Source organism: Coregonus lavaretus (genome assembly GCF_964263955.1).
Source record: "Coregonus lavaretus genome assembly, contig: HAP1_SCAFFOLD_1134, whole genome shotgun sequence".
NCBI classification, from domain to species: Eukaryota; Metazoa; Chordata; class Actinopteri; order Salmoniformes; family Salmonidae; genus Coregonus; species Coregonus lavaretus.
The window spans coordinates 58,800-82,840 of NW_028159528.1; the positions used below are offsets into that span (position 1 = coordinate 58,800).

The 24,041-nt window shown below is 50.4% G+C and overlaps 1 protein-coding gene and 1 pseudogene across 2 annotated transcripts in view; both read left to right on the forward strand.

The window, feature by feature from the left end:
- Window positions 1-940: 940 nt before the first annotated feature.
- LOC311122762 (NLR family CARD domain-containing protein 3-like) overlaps window positions 941-24,041 on the forward strand; it is a 79,899-nt pseudogene continuing 56,798 nt past the window's right edge. Inside the window, exons 1-2 of the transcript XR_014615959.1 lie at window positions 941-1,028; window positions 1,456-3,247. The product of XR_014615959.1 is annotated as an NLR family CARD domain-containing protein 3-like (transcript). The remainder of the gene's footprint in view (window positions 1,029-1,455; window positions 3,248-24,041) is intronic.
- LOC311122760 (stonustoxin subunit beta-like) lies at window positions 3,261-17,510 on the forward strand (the record flags this gene model as incomplete). The annotated part of the gene is made up of 5 exons (XM_084197085.1): window positions 3,261-3,271; window positions 10,416-10,589; window positions 11,428-11,474; window positions 12,033-12,475; window positions 17,307-17,510. The coding sequence occupies 5 exons, from the start codon at window positions 3,261-3,263 to the stop codon at window positions 17,508-17,510; spliced, it is 879 nt and encodes a 292-aa protein (XP_084053211.1).

Consider the following 24,041-nt stretch of genomic DNA (forward strand, 5'->3'; position numbering starts at 1 on the left):
ACAATCACATGCCATGATTAGCTAGTGAAAAAACACACCAATCTCTTTCATAATTTCTTTAAACAATAAAAGCTAATTTACGAACATTTCTGAAAATGGATATATAGCGTTTTGGAATGAAACTATTCTTATGTTTCCCCATCTGAGCTCAGAGTAGATGAGAGACGTAATGTTTGTCTCTGTTGTGTTGAAGTCCAATCAAGCAGGAGAGACCAGCCTCCCCTGTACCCAGCTGTGTGTCCATGAAGAGTGACAAGTCTATGGAAGCTCCTATGAAGTTTAGAGAGGGATACTTTTCTAGTGAACAAAGGTAAGAAGAACTCATGGGTCATGGTCAATGAGTTAAACAACACTGTCTCTAGTAATTTCTCCTCTCCCATTTTACCATTTCTTTTTGTTGTTTTCATAATCCATAGGCTAATCCTTTTTTCCATTTTCATAGTCCTGAAACAATATTAAACTAACACAACATTCCCTCCCTGTGTGTGTGTGTGTGTGTGTGTGTGTGTGTGTGTGTGTGTGTGTGTGTGTGTGTGTGTGTGTACTCCCTGGATGAGGAGATGTAATCTCATTTTTTGTCCACAGAAGCCAACATCAGAGATCAGAGTCAGAGATTCTCAGTGGTCAGTCTTCCCAGAGTCATCAAACAGACCTGGCCTCCATATTCAGTGTATGTGGTCCTGTTATGTACATTTGTTTTTGTTTACCTCAAGTAAAGTTGTTCTGTCAATCATTCATTAATGTGTTAATGAGAAAGCATTTAGTCTCTTGCTTAACTTATTTACTTGATTTATTTCAGTTGCTTGAAGTGAAAATTATGACATTTGTGAAGAACGAGCTGAAGATGTTCAAGAGGATTCTTAGTCCAGAACTCCGAGAAGGCTTTGAGAGTCTGAAACATGATAAGGAAGTGGTGGATGCTGAAGATGAGAAGCAGGAGAGCAGTGCCAGAGAGGGGGCTCTGAAGATCACACTGCACGTCCTGAGGAAAATGAACCAGAAGGAGCTTGCTGACACACTGGAGAAAAGTAAAAGCTGTCTGCCTCATGTTGAATGCTGTTTTATAACAAACATTTAAAAGCTGTAGCTAAAGTACAGCTAAAGTAGCTGTGTAACTCAATGATATTGTTGCAGCATTAACACAACACCTAGTGACCTCATCAAGTAGCAGCAGGGATGTGCTGTGTTGATTAATTTAGACAGAGAAGAGGAGAGACAGAAAGAGAAAGAGACAGAGAGAGAGAGATCGACAACATTAATGATACCATCAGTAATACCAATAATGATATAAATCAGTCACACCAGTGAGTAATGCATTATGAAAACAATAAACATTTATACAGACAGTTGAGAAAATAAATTATTATATATTACACTTTATAACACAGTAATACAATCATGTAGGCATTAAATCAGATGTAATATTAAAATCCTCTGTGTTATTTCTTTATTCAGATGAGCTTGCTGTGATTTGCCAACGTGAACTCAAATCTAATCTAAAGAAGAAGTTTCAATGTATATTTGAGGGGATCGCTAAACAAGGAAACCCAACACTTCTCAATAAGATCTACACAGAGCTCTACATCACAGAGGGTGGAACAGGAGAGGTCAATAATGAACATGAGCTGAGACAGATTGAGACAACAACCAGGAAACAAGCAAGACCAGAGACTGCAATCAAATGTAACGACATCTTCAAACCCTTAGCTGGACAAGACAAACGTATCAGAACTGTGCTGACAAAGGGAGTCGCTGGCATTGGAAAAACAGTCTCTGTGCAGAAGTTCATTCTGGACTGGGCTGAAGGAACAGCAAATCAGGATGTTCAATTTGTATTTTCATTCCCTTTTCGGGAGCTGAATTTGATGAAAGGGGAAAAACACACTTTGATTGAACTTTTCAATCGCTTCTCAGTGGAAACCAAAGAATCAAGAATCTCCAACTACGACAAGTACAAAGTTCTGTTCATCTTTGATGGTCTGGATGAGTGCCGACTGCCCCTAGACTTCCAGAAGAACAAGATCTGTTGTGACGTCACAGAGTCAACCTCAGTGGATGTTCTGCTGACAAATCTCATCAAGGGAAATCTGCTTCCCTCTGCTCTCCTCTGGATAACTACCCGACCTGCAGCAGCCAATAAGATCCATTCAGTGTGTGTTGACCAGGTGACAGAGGTACGAGGGTTCAATGACCCACAGAAGGAGGAGTACTTCAGGAAGAGATTCAGTGATGAGGACCTGGCCAGCAGAATCATCTCACACATAAAGACATCAAGGAGCCTCCACATCATGTGCCACATTCCAGTCTTCTGTTGGATTTCTGCAATAGTCCTTGAACACATGCTGAAACATAGGAGAGAAGAGATGCCCAATAATCTGACTGAGATGTACTCACACCTTGTGGTGTTTCATACCGAACAGAAGAATGAAAAGTATCTTGGGAAAGAAGAGACAGGTCCACACTGGAATAAAGAGATAATTCTGTCACTGGGAAAACTGGCTTTTCAACAGCTTGTGAATGGCAATCTGATTTTCTATGAAGAAGACCTGAAAGAGGCTGGCATTGATGTCAATGAAGCCTCAGTGTACTCAGGATTGTGCACACAGATCTTTAAAGAGGAATGTGTGCTGTACCAGGACAAGGTGTACTGCTTCGTGCATCTGAGCATTCAGGAGTTTCTGGCTGCTGTATATGTGTTCCTCTCATTCATCAACAACAATGAGAATCTAATGGATGAATCTCAATCAAAGTCCAGTAACTCTTATTTGCTGTTCAGAGACAAGCCTGAAGTTACTTTCTACAAGAGTGCTGTGGATAAAGCCTTACAAAGTGAGACAGGAAACCTGGACCTGTTCCTCCGCTTCCTTCTGGGCCTCTCACTGAAGTCCAATCAGAAGCACTTACAAGGTCTACTGACAACAACAAGAAGCAGCTCAGAGAGCCATAGAGAAACAGTGAAGTACATCAAGGAGAAGATCAGGGAGAATCCCTCTCCAGAGAGGTGCATCAATCTGTTCCACTGTCTGAATGAGCTGAATGACCATTCTCTAGTGGAGGAGATCCAAAGCTACCTGAGATCAGGAAGTCTCTCAGGAGCCAAACTGTTACCTGCACAGTGGTCAGCTCTGGTCTTTGTGTTGCTGACTTCAGAAAAGGAGCTGGATGTGTTTGACCTGAAGAAATACTCCAGATCAGAGGAAGGTCTTCTGAGGCTGCTGCCAGTGGTCAAAGCCTCCAGAGCTGCTCTGTGAGTACATAAAATGACATTTAAGTACTAATCATCAGGAAGAAATATTCAGTTTAGAGAAATATATGTATTATAATATGTATATAATATTCTATTGAAAAACATATTGAATAAATGCATTGATTTTCACATTAGTATAACAATATGACCATACAATTCTAGGAGACGGAAGATTAATCTATATGTTGTTTGAGAGAATAAACCAAATGTATCTGCCATTGTCCTTCTACACTACTGGTTAAATTAACAGTGTGTTTGTGAAATCATGATGATCTCTTTGTCAGGCTGTCAGGCTGTGGAGTCACAGAGGAAGGATGTGCTTCTCTGGTCTCAGCTCTGAAGTCAAACCCCTCACACCTGAGAGAGCTGGATCTGAGTAACAATGACCTGAAGGATTCAGGAGTGAAGCTGCTCTCTGCTGGACTGGGGAATCCCCACTGTAAACTGGAGACTCTGAGGTCAGTATTCCTATAGTTGGTCAACAAGTGATAACTGTTCACCAGATCCACATGTGTTTACCAGGCACACATAGTCCACACCATATGTGTTTGGACAGTGAAGCTTACAGTTTTACATTTGGTGCTATGCTCCAGCATTTTGGATTTGAGATAGAATGTTTCATATTAGGCAACAGTACAGAATGTCACCTTTTATTTAAAGATTTTCATACATATACAGTGAGGGAAAAAAGTATTTGATCCCTTGCTGATTTTGTACGTTTTGTCAGGTTTTGGCCATGACTGTTCGGGTTTTGTTCACTAGATGTCCCCATTGCACCTTTTTGTACCTTTTGTTTTTCTTGCTCTAATTATTGTTTGCACCTGTAGGTCATTCCCTTGTTAGTATTTAAACCCTGTGTGTTCCTCAGTTCCCTGCTCAGTGTTTGTAAGTTAGCACCCAGCCCCAGCCCAAGCCTTGTTTTATATAGATATTTCTCTGGTGGGATTTTCCAGAGGTTCTCTGGTTTAGTTCTTGTGTTTTGTTTGAGTAGTCTTTTGAGGTTTGTTTTTCCCTGCTGTTTTTTACCACTTTGTGGAGTTTCTTTTGTTTTTGGAGGTTTTCCTCTTTGTGCCTCTTGGCTTTATTTTTGGACATTGTGGATTTAGCTTCTTTGCCTGAAGATTTTGTTCTTTAATAAACCACCATCTCTAGTACAGCTGTGTCTGCCTCATCTTCTGGGTTCTGACAATTATTAGTGACTGTTTCTCGCACCGGGTCGTGACAGAAACACTGAGCACTATTATGAACCCAGAGGCAGCCAGTACCCAGGATCTTTTTTCCATGCTGTCCCACCATGAGGGGACTGTCCAACGCCACGAAGCTGCTCTGGTTCAGCAAGAGGCCTTAATGGCTAGACATTCTCAACTTCTGTCAGAGATGCTGACTTCCATAAAGCAGATTTCGGATCGACTTTCCCCGGCAACCGCTTCTGCTCCAGTTCATCCGATTCAAGGGCCCCTGGCAGTTAATCCCCTGGCTGAACCTCGTCTGCCGCCTCCCCAACGGTTCTCAGGGGATCCGAGTGTTTGTAAGGGGTTTTTCACCCAATGTTCTCTCTCCTTTGAGCTGCAACCATCGTCGTTTCCCACCGACCGGTCCAAGATAGCATATATCATCACCCTGCTGTCGGAAAAGGCCCTAGCCTGGGCTACTGCGGTGTGGGATGCCCAAAGTCCCTGCTGTGCCAGCTACTCTACCTTTGCTGAAGAATTCAAGCGAGTGTTTCAAGGTCCTACCAACGGCCCTGACTCAGCCAAACAGCTCCTGACTCTCCGCCAAGGTCGGCGCAGCGTGACGGACTATGCCATCCAGTTCCGCACTGTGGCAGCAGCAAGTGGATGGAACGACGAGGCGCTCACAGTGTGTTTTTTGAAGGGTCTTTCTGACACCATCCAAGATGAACTGGCCACTCGGGAACCACCGGACAACCTCGAGTCCCTTATCAAGTTGGCTTCACGCATAGACCAGCGTCTGAGAGAGAGAGAACAAAACCATTGACCGCTCACCCCAGCTCCTATCGGTTCCAGCTCCGAGTCTCCACCTTTATCCTCGCTGGCTCCACCAGAACCCATGCAGGTTGGACGCATCTCCCAGGCTGAGAGAGACCGCCGGATGAGGGAGCGATGCTGTCTATATTGCGGCAAACCGGGCCATTTCCGCTCCACGTGTCCCGGGCTCCAGGGAAACGCACTCTCCCGTGCAGGCCTGGGAGGACTGTAACGGGAAACATAACCTCCTCCCATCCATCCAACTCCCGCCTGCTCATTCCAGTTACCCTCTCCTGGGACGACCACGAGTTTTCTCTTCAAGCCTTGGTAGACTCTGGAGCCGCAGGTAACTTCATGGATGGGATCTGGGCGAAGGAGAATGGCGTTCCTTCTGAACCTCTAAGTGACCCCATAAGGGTTACTACGTTGGATAGAAGTCCTTTGGGATCTGGACTTGTCACTCGTGCCACTACCCCCTTACGACTTTCAGTTTCCCAACACCAGGAAGTGATGAACTTTCATCTGATCTCCAGTTCCGAGTTTCCTCTCGTCCTTGGTTATCCCTGGCTTCACAGCCATAACCCTCACATCGACTGGTCTGTGGGCACTATCAAGCAGTGGGGTCCTACGTGCCAAGCCACTTGTATCTTCCCGAGTTCCCAGAGTTCTCCTTCCGAGTCTCTAGAATCCATCGACTTTTCCCGAGTTCCCGAGTGTTACCATGACCTCAAACTGGTATTTAGCAAACAGAGGGCCACCAAACTACCACCCCATAGACCTTACGATTGCACCATCGACCTGTTGCCGGGGACCTGCCCTCCCAGGGGTCGGATCTTTTCCCTTTCCCCTCCCGAACGAGCTGCTATGGATACCTACATCAAGGACGCTCTGACAGCAGGCCTCATGCGTCCATCTACCTCGCCGGCGGGAGCAGGGTTTTTCTTTGTGGCCAAGAAAGACGGTGGATTACGACCTTGCATCGACTACCGGGGACTCAATGCCATAACCATCCGTAACCGCTACCCGCTACCTCTTATGGCCACAGCCTTTGAGCTGCTCCAGGAAGCAGTTGTCTTCACTAAGCTTGACCTGCGGAACGCATACCATCTTGTGCGGATCAAACCCGGGGACGAGTGGAAGACCGCTTTCAACACGCCTACTGGTCACTACGAATACTCGGTGATGCCCTTCGGCCTGACCAACGCTCCGGCTGTGTTCCAAGCGCTCATAAACGATGTGCTTAGGGATATGCTTAACATCTTTGTGTTTGTTTACTTGGATGACATCCTCATCTTTTCGAGCTCCCTTCAAGAACACACGAAACATGTCAGACAAGTGCTCAAACGCCTCCTAGACAGCCATTTGTACGTTAAGCCGGAGAAGTGTGAATTCCATTCCTCTCGAGTACAATTCCTGGGATTTATAGTGGAACCCGGACGAGTCCAGATGGACCCCAAGAAGGTAGAGGCGGTAGCGGATTGGCCCACCCCCAAGTCCGTTAAGGAAGTTCAGCGTTTCCTGGGCTTCACCAACTTTTACCGCAAGTTCATCAAGAACTTCAGCTCGGTGGCAGCCCCTCTCTCGGCGGTAACCAAGGGTGGCAACACAAGGTTTCTGTGGGGAAGAGAAGCTGAGACGGCCTTCCAAGGACTCAAGCAGCGCATCCTCTCTGCTCCCATCCTGACACTACCAACGGCGGATGAACCTTTTGTGGTGGAGGTAGACGCATCAGAGGTTGGGGTTGGAGCTGTCCTGTCTCAGAGGGGTGAAGACAAGAAGCTTCATCCTTGCACCTTCTTCTCTCACCGGCTTACCCCGGCCGAGAGGAATTACGATGTGGGGGATCGTGAACTCCTAGCGGTTAAGATGGCATTGAAGGAATGGAGACACTGGCTCGAGGGGGCTTCTCAACCGTTTCAAGTGCTTACGGACCACAAGAATCTGGAGTATATCCAGCAGGCGAAGCGGTTGAACGCCAGACAAGCTCGATGGTCTCTTTTCTTCAGCCGATTTCAGTTTATCCTCACCTATAGACCCGGGTCGAAGAATCTCAAACCGGACGCCTTGTCACGAATCTACTCTCCTGCCATTCGAGAAGATACTGACATGACTGTCCTTCCGGCCGCTAAGATCGTGGCTCCGATCTCGTGGCAAGTGGAGGATACCGTGAAACAAGCTCAAGCCATCGAACCGGGCCCTGGAGGAGGTCCTGCTAATCGGTTGTTTGTTCCCAAGGCAGCAAGGTCCCAAGTCCTTCGGTGGGGGCACTCCTCTCGCCTCACCTGTCACCCGGGCGTAGGCCGCACCTTGGAGTTCATCCAGCGTAAGTTCTGGTGGCCCACCATAAAAGAAGACGTTGCCACTTTCATCAAGGCCTGTTCCGTGTGCTGCCAGGGCAAATCTTCTCACCTCCGCCCTCAAGGACTCCTTCACCCTCTAGCTATTCCCCACCGACCCTGGTCCCATATCTCGTTGGACTTTATTACTGGCCTTCCTCCGTCCCATGGTAATACTACGATCCTAGTCATCATCGACAGGTTTTCTAAGGCGGCCAGGTTTGTTCCTTTGACCAAATTACCTTCTGCCAAGGAAACAGCTGAGTTGGTGATTAACCATGTGTTCCGAGTCTTTGGGATTCCGCAAGATATGGTTTCCGACAGAGGTCCCCAGTTCGCCTCAAGGTTTTGGAAGGCCTTCTGCCAACTCATAGGGGCCACGGCCAGTTTATCTTCAGGGTACCATCCGGAGTCCAATGGCCAAACTGAGAGGATGAATCAGGAGCTGGAAACCACCCTCAGATGCATGGTTTCCAACAACCCGTCCACTTGGTCATCCTTCATTGTTTGGGCCGAGTACGCGCACAACACCTTGTGCTCCTCCTCCACTGGTATGTCCCCGCATGAGTGTCAGTTTGGCTATGCGCCTCTATTGTTCCCGGACCAGGAGGCAGAAGTCAGAGTGCCTTCAGCCTCGAGGTTCATCAGACGCTGTCGGCTTACGTGGAAGAAGGCACGTCTTAATCTTCTGCGTTCCTCTCAGCAGTACCAACGACAAGCCAACAGAGGTCGCCGTCCCGGTCCTACCCTGTACCCCGGCCAGAGAGTATGGCTCTCAACTAAGAACCTACCACTACGGGTGGAGTCTCGCAAGCTGTCCCAGAGGTTCATCGGTCCCTTTAAGATTGCCAGGAGAGTCAATCCCGTTACTTTTCGCCTGCACTTACCCAGATCACTTAAGATCAATCCAACATTTCACATTTCTTTATTAAAACCTGTTGTTTTTTCTCCCCTTATCCCGGCAGGCAGACCTCCCCCTCCGCCCCGTGTCATCGGTGGTCAGTCGGCTTATAGCGTCCACCGGATACTGGATTCCCGCCGGGTGCAGCGGTCCTGGCAGTATCTGGTGGACTGGGAAGGCTACGGTCCCGAGGAGCGCTCCTGGGTTCCTGCCAAGGACATACTGGACCCTGACCTCATTCGTCAGTTCAGGGCCCTCCACCCTGAGAAGGCTGGTAGGAACGTCAGGAGCCGTTCCTAGGAGGGGGATTCTGTCAGGTTTTGGCCATGACTGTTCGGGTTTTGGTCACTAGATGTCCCCATTGCACCTTTTTGTACCTTTTGTTTTTCTTGCTCTAATTATTGTTTGCACCTGTAGGTCATTCCCTTGTTAGTATTTAAACCCTGTGTGTTCCTCAGTTCCTTGCTCAGTGTTTGTAAGTTAGCACCCAGCCCCAGCCCAAGCCTTGTTTTATATAGATATTTCTCTGGTGGGATTTTCCAGAGGTTCTCTGGTTTAGTTCTTGTGTTTTGTTTGAGTAGTCTTTTGAGGTTTGTTTTTCCCTGCTGTTTTTTACCACTTTGTGGAGTTTCTTTTGTTTTTGGAGGTTTTCCTCTTTGTGCCTCTTGGCTTTATTTTTGGACATTGTGGATTTAGCTTCTTTGCCTGAAGATTTTGTTCTTTAATAAACCACCATCTCTAGTACAGCTGTGTCTGCCTCATCTTCTGGGTTCTGACAATTATTAGTGACTGTTTCTCGCACCGGGTCGTGACACGTTTGCCCACTGACAAAGAAGTGATCATTCTATAATTTTAATGGTAGGTTTATTTGAACAGTGAGATACAGAATAACAACAATAAAATCCAGAAAAACGCATGTCAAAAATGTTATAAATTGATTTGCATTTTAATGAGGGAAATAAGTATTTGACCCCTCTGCAAAACATGACTTAGTACTTGGTGGCAAAACCCTTGTTGGCAATCACAGAGGTCAGACGTTTCTTGTAGTTGGCCACCAGGTTTGCACACATCTCAGGAGGGATTTTGTCCCACTCCTCTTTGCAGATCTTCTCCAAGTCATTAAGGTTTCGAGGATGACGTTTGGCAACTCGAACCTTCAGCTCCCTCCACAGATTTTCTATTCTCACTCATTATAATTCATGATTCATTCATAATTTTTCTTAATCATGGCATCATCAGGATTAATTTAGTAGTGTTTAGAAACATGTTATCTACCCACTTAGACAGAAAATTACTCCAGTCATCATCCACCATTCAGTTACTATTGGACAAAACATAACCCAAAACACAACCAAAACAAACTGCAAATGCAACCAACGAGTTTGGGACCAAATACTAAACCTTTGACTACTTTAATACACTATGAGTGAATTTATCAAAATACTTATGACTTCTTCAAAAGTGGGGGACTAGATACATAAAGTGCTTTCATTTCTAAACGGTGAAACAGATATGTATTCAAATACCCTAAAATAAAAGGTGACATTATATACTGTCACCTCATGTGAAACATTTGATCTCAAATCCAAAATGCTGGAGTATAGAGACACATTTAAAATGTTATCTTCACTGTCAAACTAGATATGGTGTGGACTGTATACTCAATACAATCTAAATCTGATACCTTACTGTCTGTCTTTTGACTGATACTGCTTTTTAAACTGCTCTGGTCAGTCTACTCAAATATTTGTACTGTACATTTTTCTATCTGCAGGCAATACTTTAATAATGTGTCATTTCTAATAATGATACATTCGTTTATGAATAGATATGGCAGGTTTCAGGACACTGATGTATCTGAATATGTTGAAAAAAATATATTGCTACTATTTTCACCACCAAAGAATAGCAGTGTGATTTTAATATGATTTGACTCTTTGCAGGCTGTCAGGCTGTCTAGTCACAGAGGAAGGCTGTGCTTCTCTGGTCTCAGCTCTGAAGTCAAACCCCTCACACCTGAGAGAGCTGGACCTGAGCTACAATCACCCAGGAGACTCAGGAGTCAGACTGCTCTCTGCTGGATTGGAGGATCCACACTGCAGACTGGAGAAACTCAAGTATGTAGAGGGTTTATGTCAATGTTCATATCAGACATGTTGGAGTTATCAGGCTAGTTAAGACAAACATTCTGACCACCACTTGGACTAAGTTATATAAAGACTGTGTGTGTGTGTGTGTGTGTGTGTGTGTCCAGTGTGTGTGTGTGTGTGTGTGTGTCCCCGGTGTGTGTGTGTGTGTGTCCGGTGTGTGTGTGTGTGTGTTTGTGTGTGTGTGTGAGTGTGTGTCCTGTGTGTGTGTGTGTGTGTGTGTCTAGTGTGTGTGTGGGTGTGTGTGTGTGTCCAGTGTGTGTGTGTGTGTGTGTGTCCCCGGTGTGTGTGTGTGTGTGTCCGGTGTGTGTGTGTGTTTGTGTGTGTGTGTGAGTGTGTGTCCTGTGTGTGTGTGTGTGTGTGTGTCTAGTGTGTGTTTGTGTGTGTGTGTGTGTCCAGTGTGTGTGTGTGTGTGTGTCCAGTGTGTGTCCAGTGTGGACACACACACACACTGGACACACACACACACACACACACACACACACACACACACACACACACACTGGACACACACACACACACTCACACTGGACACACACTGGACAAACACACACACACACACACACACTGGACACACACACACACTGGACACACGCAACTGGACACACACACACACACCACACACACACTGGACCCACACAAACACACACACACAGACACACACACACACTGGACACACACACAGACAAACATTCTTACCACCGCTTGTACAAAGTTATATGCTGTGTGAGTGTGTGTGTGTGTGTGTGTGTGTGTGAGTTCAGGTGCATCCCTCAATGACTGTCTGTTCTTCTGCTTACCGCTACAGTGTGGAACATGGTGGAGAGAACACAATGAAACCTGGACTTAGAAAATGTGAGTGTTGACTGCTGTGAAGAATATGACTAAGAATAAGTCTTAATTCAAGTGAAGTCAAAGTCAAAGACCACAATCATTACTTACTTGGTCATATTAAATATCAGCTGTAGTTCTACATAAGCACAAATCAGGGACACCAAAGTTTACAAAGAGTTGCTTTGACAATGTGTGTGTCTGTGTGTGTGTGTGTGTGTGTGTGTGTGTGTGTGTGTGTTCAGTGTAAGTGTGTGTGTGTGTGTCCAGTGTGTGTTCAGGATGTGTTTGTGTGTGTGTGTGTGTGTGTGTGTGTGTGTGTGTGTGTGTGTGTGTGTGTGTGTGTGTGTGTGTGTGTGTGTGTGTGTGTGTGTGTATGTGTGTGTGTGTAATTAATGGGAATAAGTGTGTTTTATATTACCATACAGTATAACATATGATCATTCAACAAGTCTCAAGTTACCTTAACTTCTCCTTTTGATACCTAGAAACATCTACATTAAATGAATTAGTGAAAAGTGAGTTAACATTCTAATGTGAATGATGATGATTTCTAATATTATGTCTGGTTTCATCCATCAGATGTCTGTGATCTCACACTGGACCTAAACACAGTAAACAGATTCCTCTCTCTGTCTGAGGAGAACAGAAAGGTGACATGGAGGAGAGAGGAGCAGCCGTATCCTGATCACCCAGAGAGATTTGAGGACTGGAGACAGGTGCTGTGTAGAGAGGGTCTGACTGGGCGCTGTTACTGGGAGGTAGAGTGGAGTGGGAACAGGGTTGATATAGGAGTGACATATAAAGGAATCAGCAGGAGAGGAGGGGGTGGTGACTGTGTGATTGGATACAATGACAAGTCCTGGAGTCTGTTCTGCTTTAACAACAGTTACTCTGCCTGGCACAATAGGAAGTCCACTACCACAGCCGGCACTCTGTCCTTCTACAGAGTCTCTTCTGACACACTGACCCACCTGAAAACATTCCACTCCACATTCACTGAGCCCCTCTATCCAGGGTTTTGGGTTTGGGATTACCCCTTTGACCTTTGGGGTTCCTCAGTGTCCCTGTGTCAAACAAGACACACTGGACAGACACACTGGACACACACACACACAAACACACACACACTGAACACACAAACACTGGACACACACACAGGACACACACACTGGACACACTTGACACACACACACACACACTAGATTCACACACACACACACACACACACACACACACACTGGACACACACACACACACACACACTGTACACACAGACACACACTGGACACACACACTGACACACACTGGACACACAAACACACAGACACACACACACACACACTGAACAAACACACTGATCACACACACACAACGGACAAACACACACTGGACACACACACACACACACACACACACACACACACACACACACACACACACACACACACACACACACTGATCACACACACACACTGGACACACTGGACAAACACACTCACACACTGGACACACACACACACTGGACACACACACACACACACACACGCACACACACTGGACACACACACACACACACACTGGACACACATCAACACACACACACACTGGACACACACACTGGACACACACTCATACGCTGGACACACACACACTGGACACACACACACACTGGACACACACACATACACACTGGACACACACACCTGACACACACACACACACAGGACACACACACTGGACACACACACACACAGGACACACACACACACACTGGACACACACACTCACACACACACACACACTGGACACACACACTGGACACACACACTGGACACACACACTCACACACACTGGACACACACACTCACACACACTGGACACACACACACTGGACACACACACATTGGACACACACACTCACACACACTGGACACACACACATACGCTGCACACACACACACTGGACCCACACACACACACCTGACACACACACACAGGACACACATACACACTGGACACACACACTCACACACACACACACACACACACACACACACTGGACACACACACACACACTGGACACACACACTGGACACACACACTCACACACACTGGACACACACACTCACACACACTGGACACACACACACTGGACACACACACACTGAACACACACACTCACACACACTGGACACACACAAACACACACACACACTGGACGCACACACTGGACACACACACATACGCTGCACACACACACACTGGACCCACACACATACACACTGGACACACACACACATACACACTGGACACACACTGGACAAACACACCCACACACTGGACACACACACACACTGGACACAAACACACACACGCACACACACTGGACACACACACACACACACACACTGGACACACATCAACACACACACACACTGGACACACAAACTGGACACACACTCATACGCTGGACACACACACACTGGACACACACACACACTGGACACACACACATACACACTGGACACACACACCTGACACACACACACACACACACAGGACACACACACTGGACACACACACACACAGGACACACACACACACACACTGGACACACACACTCACACACACACACACACACACTGGACACACACACTGGACACACACACTCACACACACTGGACACACACACTCACACACACTGGACACACACACACTGGACACACACACACTGGACACACACACTCACACACACTGGACACACACACATACGCTGCACACACACACACTGGACCCACACACACACACCTGACACACACACACAGGACACACATACACACTGGACACACACACTCACACACACACACACACACACACACACACACACACACTGGACACACACACACACTGGACACACACACTGGACACACACACTCACACACACTGGACACACACACTCACACACACTGGACACACACACACTGGACACACACACACTGAACACACACACTCACACACACTGGACACACACAAACACACACACACACTGGACGCACACACTGGACACACACACATACGCTGCACACACACACACTGGACCCACACACATACACACTGGACACACACACACATACACACTGGACACACACACACATACACACTGGACACACACACCTGACACACACACACAGGACACACATACTGGACACACACACACACACACACACACACACACACACACACACACACACACTGGACACACACACTGGACACACACACACTGGACACACACACACACACACACTGGACACACACACACTGGACACATTTCCATGTGTTGGATTTTGATGAAAGGAAATCCCATATAGCCTACTGGACAGGACTTTGCTATGGCATCTTTTGTTTGGGTGTCTCAGGTCAGGTCTGAGCCATGATCAGAATGTGTCTCTGTGTCTATTTCCAGCCCTGCCATTTCTACCAGTCCTGATCTAGTGTTTCACCCCTGACCTCCTCACACCGTCTCACTGTCCATGTCTGCTTTTAGCTCCCACCTCTACTTCACTGTGTTATAATGGACCTTATGCTTGTTATGTCACCTCTGTAACCAGTTATCAAACATACTGACCTTTCTGACCCTATCCCATGGCCCTACTTTCTACAACTGAACATTTAAATTCCTCTATGAGTTTTGTTTAGTGTCCATTTACTTATGTATTTGTTGTATATTGGGGTTGTGCTGCAGAGCATCACGGGGGTTTGTATGTGTTGAGATGATCACGTTCCAGATAAATGGTTGAACTGATTCCTGTCTCCTGTCTCATCATTATTGAATTGTTATACAGACGTGGTTATGAAACCCACGAGACATAACAACAGATTGGTGATGAGTAAGTCTGAATCTACAGGAACTATTCTGTCTGGAAGAAGTGGGTTTTTACAACTGTTTAAAACTGTTATTTTCTGTGGTCCAGTCTAGGCTAATGTTAGCACAGTGTATTGCTAGCAGAGGCAAGTGCATAGTCGAGCTAGCTAAGAAAGAGTTAACATCGTCATGACGTCAGAAAAGGATTTGAGACGGACGTCGGGGCGGGAAAACAACGTGATTAAAAAGGGAGGAATATACAGTGATTAAAGGATAGGACATTTATTCAACTGTGAAGATGAACTTTGGAATAAAATGGACATGGATGAGGACAACATTGTGCCGACATGTTTTAGTGTAATGGGGCCAAAGACATTTAATTTACTAGGCAGCCTGCTACAGCCAGACAGAACAGGTAATAAGACGTATGGGGATATTGTGGAGATACTTAAAGGACATTTTTCACCAGAACCACTAGTTAATGCTGAAAGGTTCAGGTTCCACAGGAGACATCAGGAAGAGGGAGAATCAGTAACAATGTTTGCTGCTGCATTAAAGAAACTACCAGAACACTGAGTTTAATGCTGTTCTAAATGACATCATTAGAGACAGACTAGTATGTGGGCTGCGGAGTGAAGCTACACAAAAGAGACTGTTGACTGAAAGTCATCTGACCTTGGCAAAGGACATTGAAATCAGTGTGTCCATGGAACTAGCTGCTAAAGAGGCTCACCAGTTGAGTTCATCAGGAACTTAGTGGGTTCATCTAACAATCCTAATCATCAGCTGATACATTTTAATCTCATACAGAGGGTAAACCTTCCACCTAGAAAACATCATTTAATAGAAATCACAACCGCTCCTCTGTGTGATCTATGTAATCATAATATACTGATGTATATTTTAACAGTATTGTGTTTCTAGCTGTATAACCATTCCTGCTGCTATTTGTTCTGATATATATTTTAACAGTATTGTGTCTCTAGCTGTATAACCATTCCTGATGCTATTTGTTCTTGTCTGTGTTCCTTTAAAAAAAAAAAAAATTGATCACAAAAAAAGGAAAAGTGCACAGAGTTTCAACTGAAAATCAGAGACAGGGAAATCAAGTCACATGTGGCAAGGTGGGACATCAAGTATCTACATGCTGGTGTAAGAACATGTATTGTCCAGAGACATTCCAACAAATGAAAAAGAGATGTTCACACTGTTGAGCAGGAGAACACTGAGGTGAGTGACTCATCAGACCAATATAACACTTAGGTGAGTGACTCATCAGACCAGGAGAACACTGAGGTGAGTGACTCATCAGACCAAGAGAACACTGAGGTGAGTGACTCATCAGACCAGGAGAACACTGAGGTGAGTGACTCATCAGACCAGGAGAACACTGAGGTGAGTGACTCATCAGACCAGGAGAACACTGAGGTGAGTGATTCATTAGACATGGAGAACACTGAGGTGAGTGACTCATCAGACCAGGAGAACACTGAGGTGAGTGACTAATTAGACCAGGAGAGAACACTGAGGTGAGTGACTCATCAGACCAGGAGAACACTGAGGTGAGTGACTCATCAGACCAGGAAGTCACACTGAAAAACCTGACTGTTGCTGGGGGGCCGCACGGCTACTATGTCTCCCTTGCTAGAGGGACAGCTGGTGAGTATGGAGATTGACACAGGGCCAGCTGGTGAGTATGGAGATTAACACAGGGACAGCTGGTGAGTATGGAGATTGACACAGGGCCAGCTGGTGAGTATGGAGATTGACACAGGGCCAGCTGGTGCGTATGGAGATTGACACAGGGACAGCTGGTGCGTATGGAGATTGACACAGGGCCAGCTGGTGAGTATGGAGATTGACACAGGGCCAGCTGGTGAGTATGGAGATTGACACAGGGCCAGCTGGTGAGTATGGAGATTGACACAGGGCCAGCTGGTGAGTATGGAGACTGACACAGGGCCAGCTGGTGAGTATGGAGATTGACACAGGGCCAGCTGGTGCGTATGGAGATTGTACCTTATGCTATCAGACCAAAAGTTAAGGCTGACTTGGACACTTTAGTCAAGAACAAAGTACTGGAGCTGGTCAGCGTGAGTCTCTATGGTGTGGAAGCAGTCTTCTCCCATATCATGCCTTCTGGTGAAGAGAAGGCTTTCACACCAAGGACATTGAACGAAGCAGAAAGTAACTAATGCACAGATAGAATGAGAAGCCCTTGGTCACCCTTCTTACAAATCATTGTTCGCTGACGAGCATCTTTGGACCTCATACTAGGATTCTGTCACTTGCTGCCAGCAGAACGTAAAGGCAGGCTTTGTTGTCAGCACACACCTACGACATCAAGTACCGCAAGTCAGAACTGCACTGCAATGCAGATCAGTGGAGGCTGGTGAGGGGAGGACGGCTCATAATAATGTCTGTAATGGAGCCAATAGAATGGCATCAAACACATGGAAACCATGGAAACCATGGAAACCATGTGTTTGATGTACATTTACATTTACATTTTAGTCATTTAGCAGACGCTCTTATCCAGAGCGACTTACAGTTAGTGATTACATATTTTTTTTATACTGGCCCCCCGTGGGAATCGAACCCACAACCCTGGCGTTGCAAACGCCATGCTCTATCAACTGAGCTACATCCCTGCCGGCCATTCCCTCCCCTACCCTAGACGACGCTGGGCCAATTGTGCGCCGCCCATGAGTCTCCCGGTCGCGGCCGGCTGCGACAGAGCCTGGATTCGAACCAGGATCTCTAGTGGCACAGTTAGCACTGCGATGCAGTGCCTTAGACCACTGCGCCACTCAGTGGTTGATACCATTCCCCTAATTCCGCTCCAGCCATTACCACGAGCCCGTCCTCCCCAATTAAGGTGCCACCAAACCCCTGTGATGCAGATGGACTCCAGGTTACCACTACCTGTGGTCAAGACAGAGTCAGATGGACTCCAGGTTACCACTACCTGTGGTCAAGACAGAGTCAGATGGACTCCAGGTTACCACTACCTGTGGTCAAGACAGAGTCAGATGGACTCCAGGTTACCACTACCTGTGGTCAAGACAGAGTCAGATGGACTCCAGGTTACCACTACCTGTGGTCAAGACAGAGTCAGATGGACTCCAGGTTACCACTACCTGTGGTCAAGACAGAGTCAGATGGACTCCAGGTTACCACTACCTGTGGTCAAGACAGAGTCACGCCAAGTAGACATCTTCTACTTCAGACAAGTGGAAAACGCACCAGTCACTTCAGTACAAGTGTGGAGAAACACCAGAAACGGCCCGGTTTCATTTGAAATGATGGACATCATCATCATCAAAGGTAAAGCCGCAGGAGATGCTCTGGAACTGAGATATCAATACAGTCCGTTGTCTGCTGTGGGAGAGGAGAGTTATCATTCCACCTTCACTGACGAAACCGGTGTTGCAACAGTTACACTCAGGTCATTGTGGAATGGTTCACATGAACTAAATCACACAAAGCTACTTCTGGTGGATTGGATTGGATGGAAGCATTGAGGAGAAAGAGAAAACGTGTTCCTCATGTCAGGAGGTTCTCAACGTACCTCAACTTGGAGAGAGAGAGGGGTGGAGACAGGGGGAGGAGGAGGAGAGAGAGGGGTGGAGACAGGGGGAGGAGGAGGAGAGAGAGGGGTGGAGACAGAGGGAGGAGGAGGAGAGAGGGGGGTGGAGACAGGGGGAGGAGGAGGAGGAGAGAGGGGGGTGGAGACAGGGGGAGGAGGAGGAGAGAGGGGGGTGGAGACAGGGGGAGGGGGAGGAGAGAGATGGGTGGAGACAGGGGGAGGGGGAGGAGAGAGAAGGGTGGAGAAAGGGGGAGGAGGAGGAGAGAGAGGGGTGGAGACAGGGGGAGGAGGAGAGAGAGGGGTGGAGACAGGGGGAGGAGGAGAGAGAGGGGTGGAGACAGGGGGAGGGGGAGGAGAGAGAGGGGTGGAGACAGGGGGAGGAGGAGGAGAGAGAGGGGTGGAGACAGGGGGAGGAGGAGGAGAGAGAGGGATGGAGACAGGGGGAGGAGGAGGAGAGAGAGGGATGGAGACAGGGGGAGGAGGAGGAGAGAGGGGTGGAGACAGGGGGAGGAGGAGGACAGAGAGGGATGGAGACAGGGGGAGGAGGAGGAGAGAGAGGGGTGGAGACAGGGGGAGGAGGGCAAGAGAGAGGGGTGGAGACAGGGGGAGGAGGGCAAGAGAGAGGGGTGGAGACAGGGGGAGGAGGAGGAGAGAGAGGGGTGGAGACAGGGGGAGGAGGAGGAGAGGGAGGGGTGGAGACAGGGGGAGGAGGGCAAGAGAGAGGGGTGGAGACAGGGGGAGGAGGGCAAGAGAGAGGGGTGGAGACAGGGGGAGGAGGAGGAGAGAGAGGGGTGGAGACAGGGGAGGAGGAGGAGAGAGAGGGGTGGAGACAGGGGGAGGAGGAGGAGAGAGAGGGGTGGAGACAGGGGGAAGAGGAGAAGAGAGAGGGGTTGAGACAGGGGAGGAGGAGGAGAGAGAGGGATGGAGACAGGGGGAGGAGGAGGAGAGAGAGGGCTGGAGACAGGGGGAGGAGGAGGAGAGAGAGGGGTGGAGACAGGGGGAGGAGGAGAAGAGAGAGGGGTGGAGACAGGGGAGGAGGAGGAGAGAGAGGGATGGAGACAGGGGGAGGAGGAGGAGAGAGAGGAATGGAGACAGGGGGAGGAGGAGGAGAGAGAGGGGTGGAGACAGGGGGAGGAGGAGGAGAGAGAGGGGTGGAGACAGGGGGAGGAGGAGAAGAGAGAGGGATGGAGACAGGGGGAGGAGGAGGAGAGAGGGATGGAGACAGGGGGAGGAGAAGGAGAGAGAGGGATGGAGACAGGGGGAGGAGGGGGAGAGAGAGGGGTGGAGACAGGGGGAGGAGGAGGAGAGAGAGGGATGGAGACAGGGGGAGGAGGAGGAGAGAGAGGGCTGGAGACAGGGGGAGGAGGATGAGAGAGAGGGATGGAGACAGGGGGAGGAGGAGGAGAGAGAGGGGTGGAGACAGGGGGAAGAGGAGAAGAGAGAGGGGTTGAGACAGGGGAGGAGGAGGAGAGAGAGGGATGGAGACAGGGGGAGGAGGAGGAGAGAGAGGGCTGGAGACAGGGGGAGGGGGAGGAGAGAGATGGGTGGAGACAGGGGGAGGGGGAGGAGAGAGAAGGGTGGAGAAAGGGGGAGGAGGAGGAGAGAGAGGGGTGGAGACAGGGGGAGGAGGAGAGAGAGGGGTGGAGACAGGGGGAGGAGGAGAGAGAGGGGTGGAGACAGGGGGAGGGGGAGGAGAGAGAGGGGTGGAGACAGGGGGAGGAGGAGGAGAGAGAGGGGTGGAGACAGGGGGAGGAGGAGGAGAGAGAGGGATGGAGACAGGGGGAGGAGGAGGAGAGAGAGGGATGGAGACAGGGGGAGGAGGAGGAGAGAGGGGTGGAGACAGGGGGAGGAGGAGGACAGAGAGGGATGGAGACAGGGGGAGGAGGAGGAGAGAGAGGAATGGAGACAGGGGGAGGAGGAGGAGAGAGAGGGGTGGAGACAGGGGGAGGAGGAGGAGAGAGAGGGGTGGAGACAGGGGGAGGAGGAGAAGAGAGAGGGATGGAGACAGGGGGAGGAGGAGGAGAGAGGGATGGAGACAGGGGGAGGAGAAGGAGAGAGAGGGATGGAGACAGGGGGAGGAGGAGGAGAGAGAGGGGTGGAGACAGGGGGAGGAGGAGGAGAGAGAGGGATGGAGACAGGGGGAGGAGGAGGAGAGAGAGGGCTGGAGACAGGGGGAGGAGGATGAGAGAGAGGGATGGAGACAGGGGGAGGAGGAGGAGAGAGAGGGGTGGAGACAGGGGGAAGAGGAGAAGAGAGAGGGGTTGAGACAGGGGAGGAGGAGGAGAGAGAGGGATGGAGACAGGGGGAGGAGGAGGAGAGAGAGGGCTGGAGACAGGGGGAGGGGGAGGAGAGAGATGGGTGGAGACAGGGGGAGGGGGAGGAGAGAGAAGGGTGGAGAAAGGGGGAGGAGGAGGAGAGAGAGGGGTGGAGACAGGGGGAGGAGGAGAGAGAGGGGTGGAGACAGGGGGAGGAGGAGAGAGAGGGGTGGAGACAGGGGGAGGGGGAGGAGAGAGAGGGGTGGAGACAGGGGGAGGAGGAGGAGAGAGAGGGGTGGAGACAGGGGGAGGAGGAGAAGAGAGAGGGATGGAGACAGGGGGAGGAGGAGGAGAGAGGGATGGAGACAGGGGGAGGAGAAGGAGAGAGAGGGATGGAGACAGGGGGAGGAGGAGGAGAGAGAGGGGTGGAGACAGGGGGAGGAGGAGGAGAGAGAGGGATGGAGACAGGGGGAGGAGGAGGAGAGAGAGGGCTGGAGACAGGGGGAGGAGGATGAGAGAGAGGGATGGAGACAGGGGGAGGAGGAGGAGAGAGAGGGGTGGAGACAGGGGGAAGAGGAGAAGAGAGAGGGGTTGAGACAGGGGAGGAGGAGGAGAGAGAGGGATGGAGACAGGGGGAGGAGGAGGAGAGAGAGGGCTGGAGACAGGGGGAGGGGGAGGAGAGAGATGGGTGGAGACAGGGGGAGGGGGAGGAGAGAGAAGGGTGGAGAAAGGGGGAGGAGGAGGAGAGAGAGGGGTGGAGACAGGGGGAGGAGGAGAGAGAGGGGTGGAGACAGGGGGAGGAGGAGAGAGAGGGGTGGAGACAGGGGGAGGGGGAGGAGAGAGAGGGGTGGAGACAGGGGGAGGAGGAGGAGAGAGAGGGGTGGAGACAGGGGAGGAGGAGGAGAGAGAGGGATGGAGACAGGGGGAGGAGGAGGAGAGAGAGGGATGGAGACAGGGGGAGGAGGAGGAGAGAGGGGTGGAGACAGGGGGAGGAGGAGGACAGAGAGGGATGGAGACAGGGGGAGGAGGAGGAGAGAGAGGGGTGGAGACAGGGGGAGGAGGGCAAGAGAGAGGGGTGGAGACAGGGGGAGGAGGGCAAGAGAGAGGGGTGGAGACAGGGGGAGGAGGAGGAGAGAGAGGGGTGGAGACAGGGGGAGGAGGAGGAGAGGGAGGGGTGGAGACAGGGGGAGGAGGGCAAGAGAGAGGGGTGGAGACAGGGGGAGGAGGGCAAGAGAGAGGGGTGGAGACAGGGGGAGGAGGAGGAGAGAGAGGGGTGGAGACAGGGGGAGGAGGAGGAGAGAGAGGGGTGGAGACAGGGGGAGGAGGAGGAGAGAGAGGGGTGGAGACAGGGGGAAGAGGAGAAGAGAGAGGGGTTGAGACAGGGGAGGAGGAGGAGAGAGAGGGATGGAGACAGGGGGAGGAGGAGGAGAGAGAGGGCTGGAGACAGGGGGAGGAGGAGGAGAGAGAGGGGTGGAGACAGGGGGAGGAGGAGAAGAGAGAGGGGTGGAGACAGGGGGAGGAGGAGGAGAGAGAGGGATTGAGACAGGGGGAGGAGGAGAGAGAGAGAGGGGTGGAGACAGGGGGAGGAGGAGGAGAGAGAGGGGTGGAGACAGGGGGAGGAGGAGGAGAGAGAGGGGTGGAGACAGGGGGAGGAGGAGAAGAGAGAGGGATGGAGACAGGGGGAGGAGGAGGAGAGAGGGATGGAGACAGGGGGAGGAGAAGGAGAGAGAGGGATGGAGACAGGGGGAGGAGGAGGAGAGAGAGGGGTGGAGACAGGGGGAGGAGGAGGAGAGAGAGGGATGGAGACAGGGGGAGGAGGAGGATAGAGAGGGCTGGAGACAGGGGGAGGAGGATGAGAGAGAGGGATGGAGACAGGGGGAGGAGGAGGAGAGAGAGGGGTGGAGACAGGGGGAGGAGGAGGAGAGAGAGGGATGGAGACAGGGGGAGGAGGAGGAGGAGGAGCGAGAGGGATGGAGACAGGGGGAGAAGAGGGAGGAGAGAGAGGGGTGGAGACAGGGGGAGGAGGAGGAGAGAGAGGGGTGGAGACAGGGGGAGGAGGAGGAGAGAGAGGGATGGAGACAGGGGGAGGAGGAGGAGAGAGAGGGGTGGAGACAGGGGGAGGAGGAGGAGAGAGAGGGATGGAGACAGGGGGAGAAGGAGGAGAGAGAGGGGTGGAGACAGGGGGAGGAGGAGGAGAGAGAGGGGTGGAGACAGGGGGAGAAGAGGGAGGAGAGAGAGGGATGGAGACAGGGGGAGGAGGAGGAGGAGAGAGGGGTGGAGACAGGGGGAGGAGGAGGAGAGAGAGGGATGGAGACAGGGGGAGGAGGAGGAGAGAGAGGGATGGAGACAGGGGGAGAAGAGGGAGGAGAGAGAGGGGTGGAGACAGGGGGAGAAGAGGGAGGAGAGAGAGGGATGGAGACAGGGGGAGGAGGAGGAGAGAGAGGGATGGAGACAGAGGGAGGAGGAGGAGAGAGAGGGGTGGAGACAGGGGGAGGAGGAGGAGAGAGAGGGATGGAGACAGGGGGAGGAGGAGGAGAGAGAGGGATGGAGACAGGGGGAGGAGGAGGAGAGAGAGGGATGGAGACAGGGGGAGGAGGAGGAGAGAGGGATGGAGACAGGGGGAGGAGGAGGAGAGAGAGGGATGGAGACAGGGGGAGGAGGAGGAGAGAGAGGGGTGGAGACAGGGGGAGGAGGAGGAGAGAGAGGGGTGGAGACAGGGGGAGGAGGAGGAGAGAGAGGGATTGAGACAGGGGGAGGAGGAGAGAGAGAGAGGGGTGGAGACAGGGAGAGGAGGAGGAGAGAGAGGGATGGAGACAGGGGGAGGAGGAGGAGAGAGAGGGATGGAGACAGGGGTAGGAGGAGGAGAGAGAGGGATGGAGACG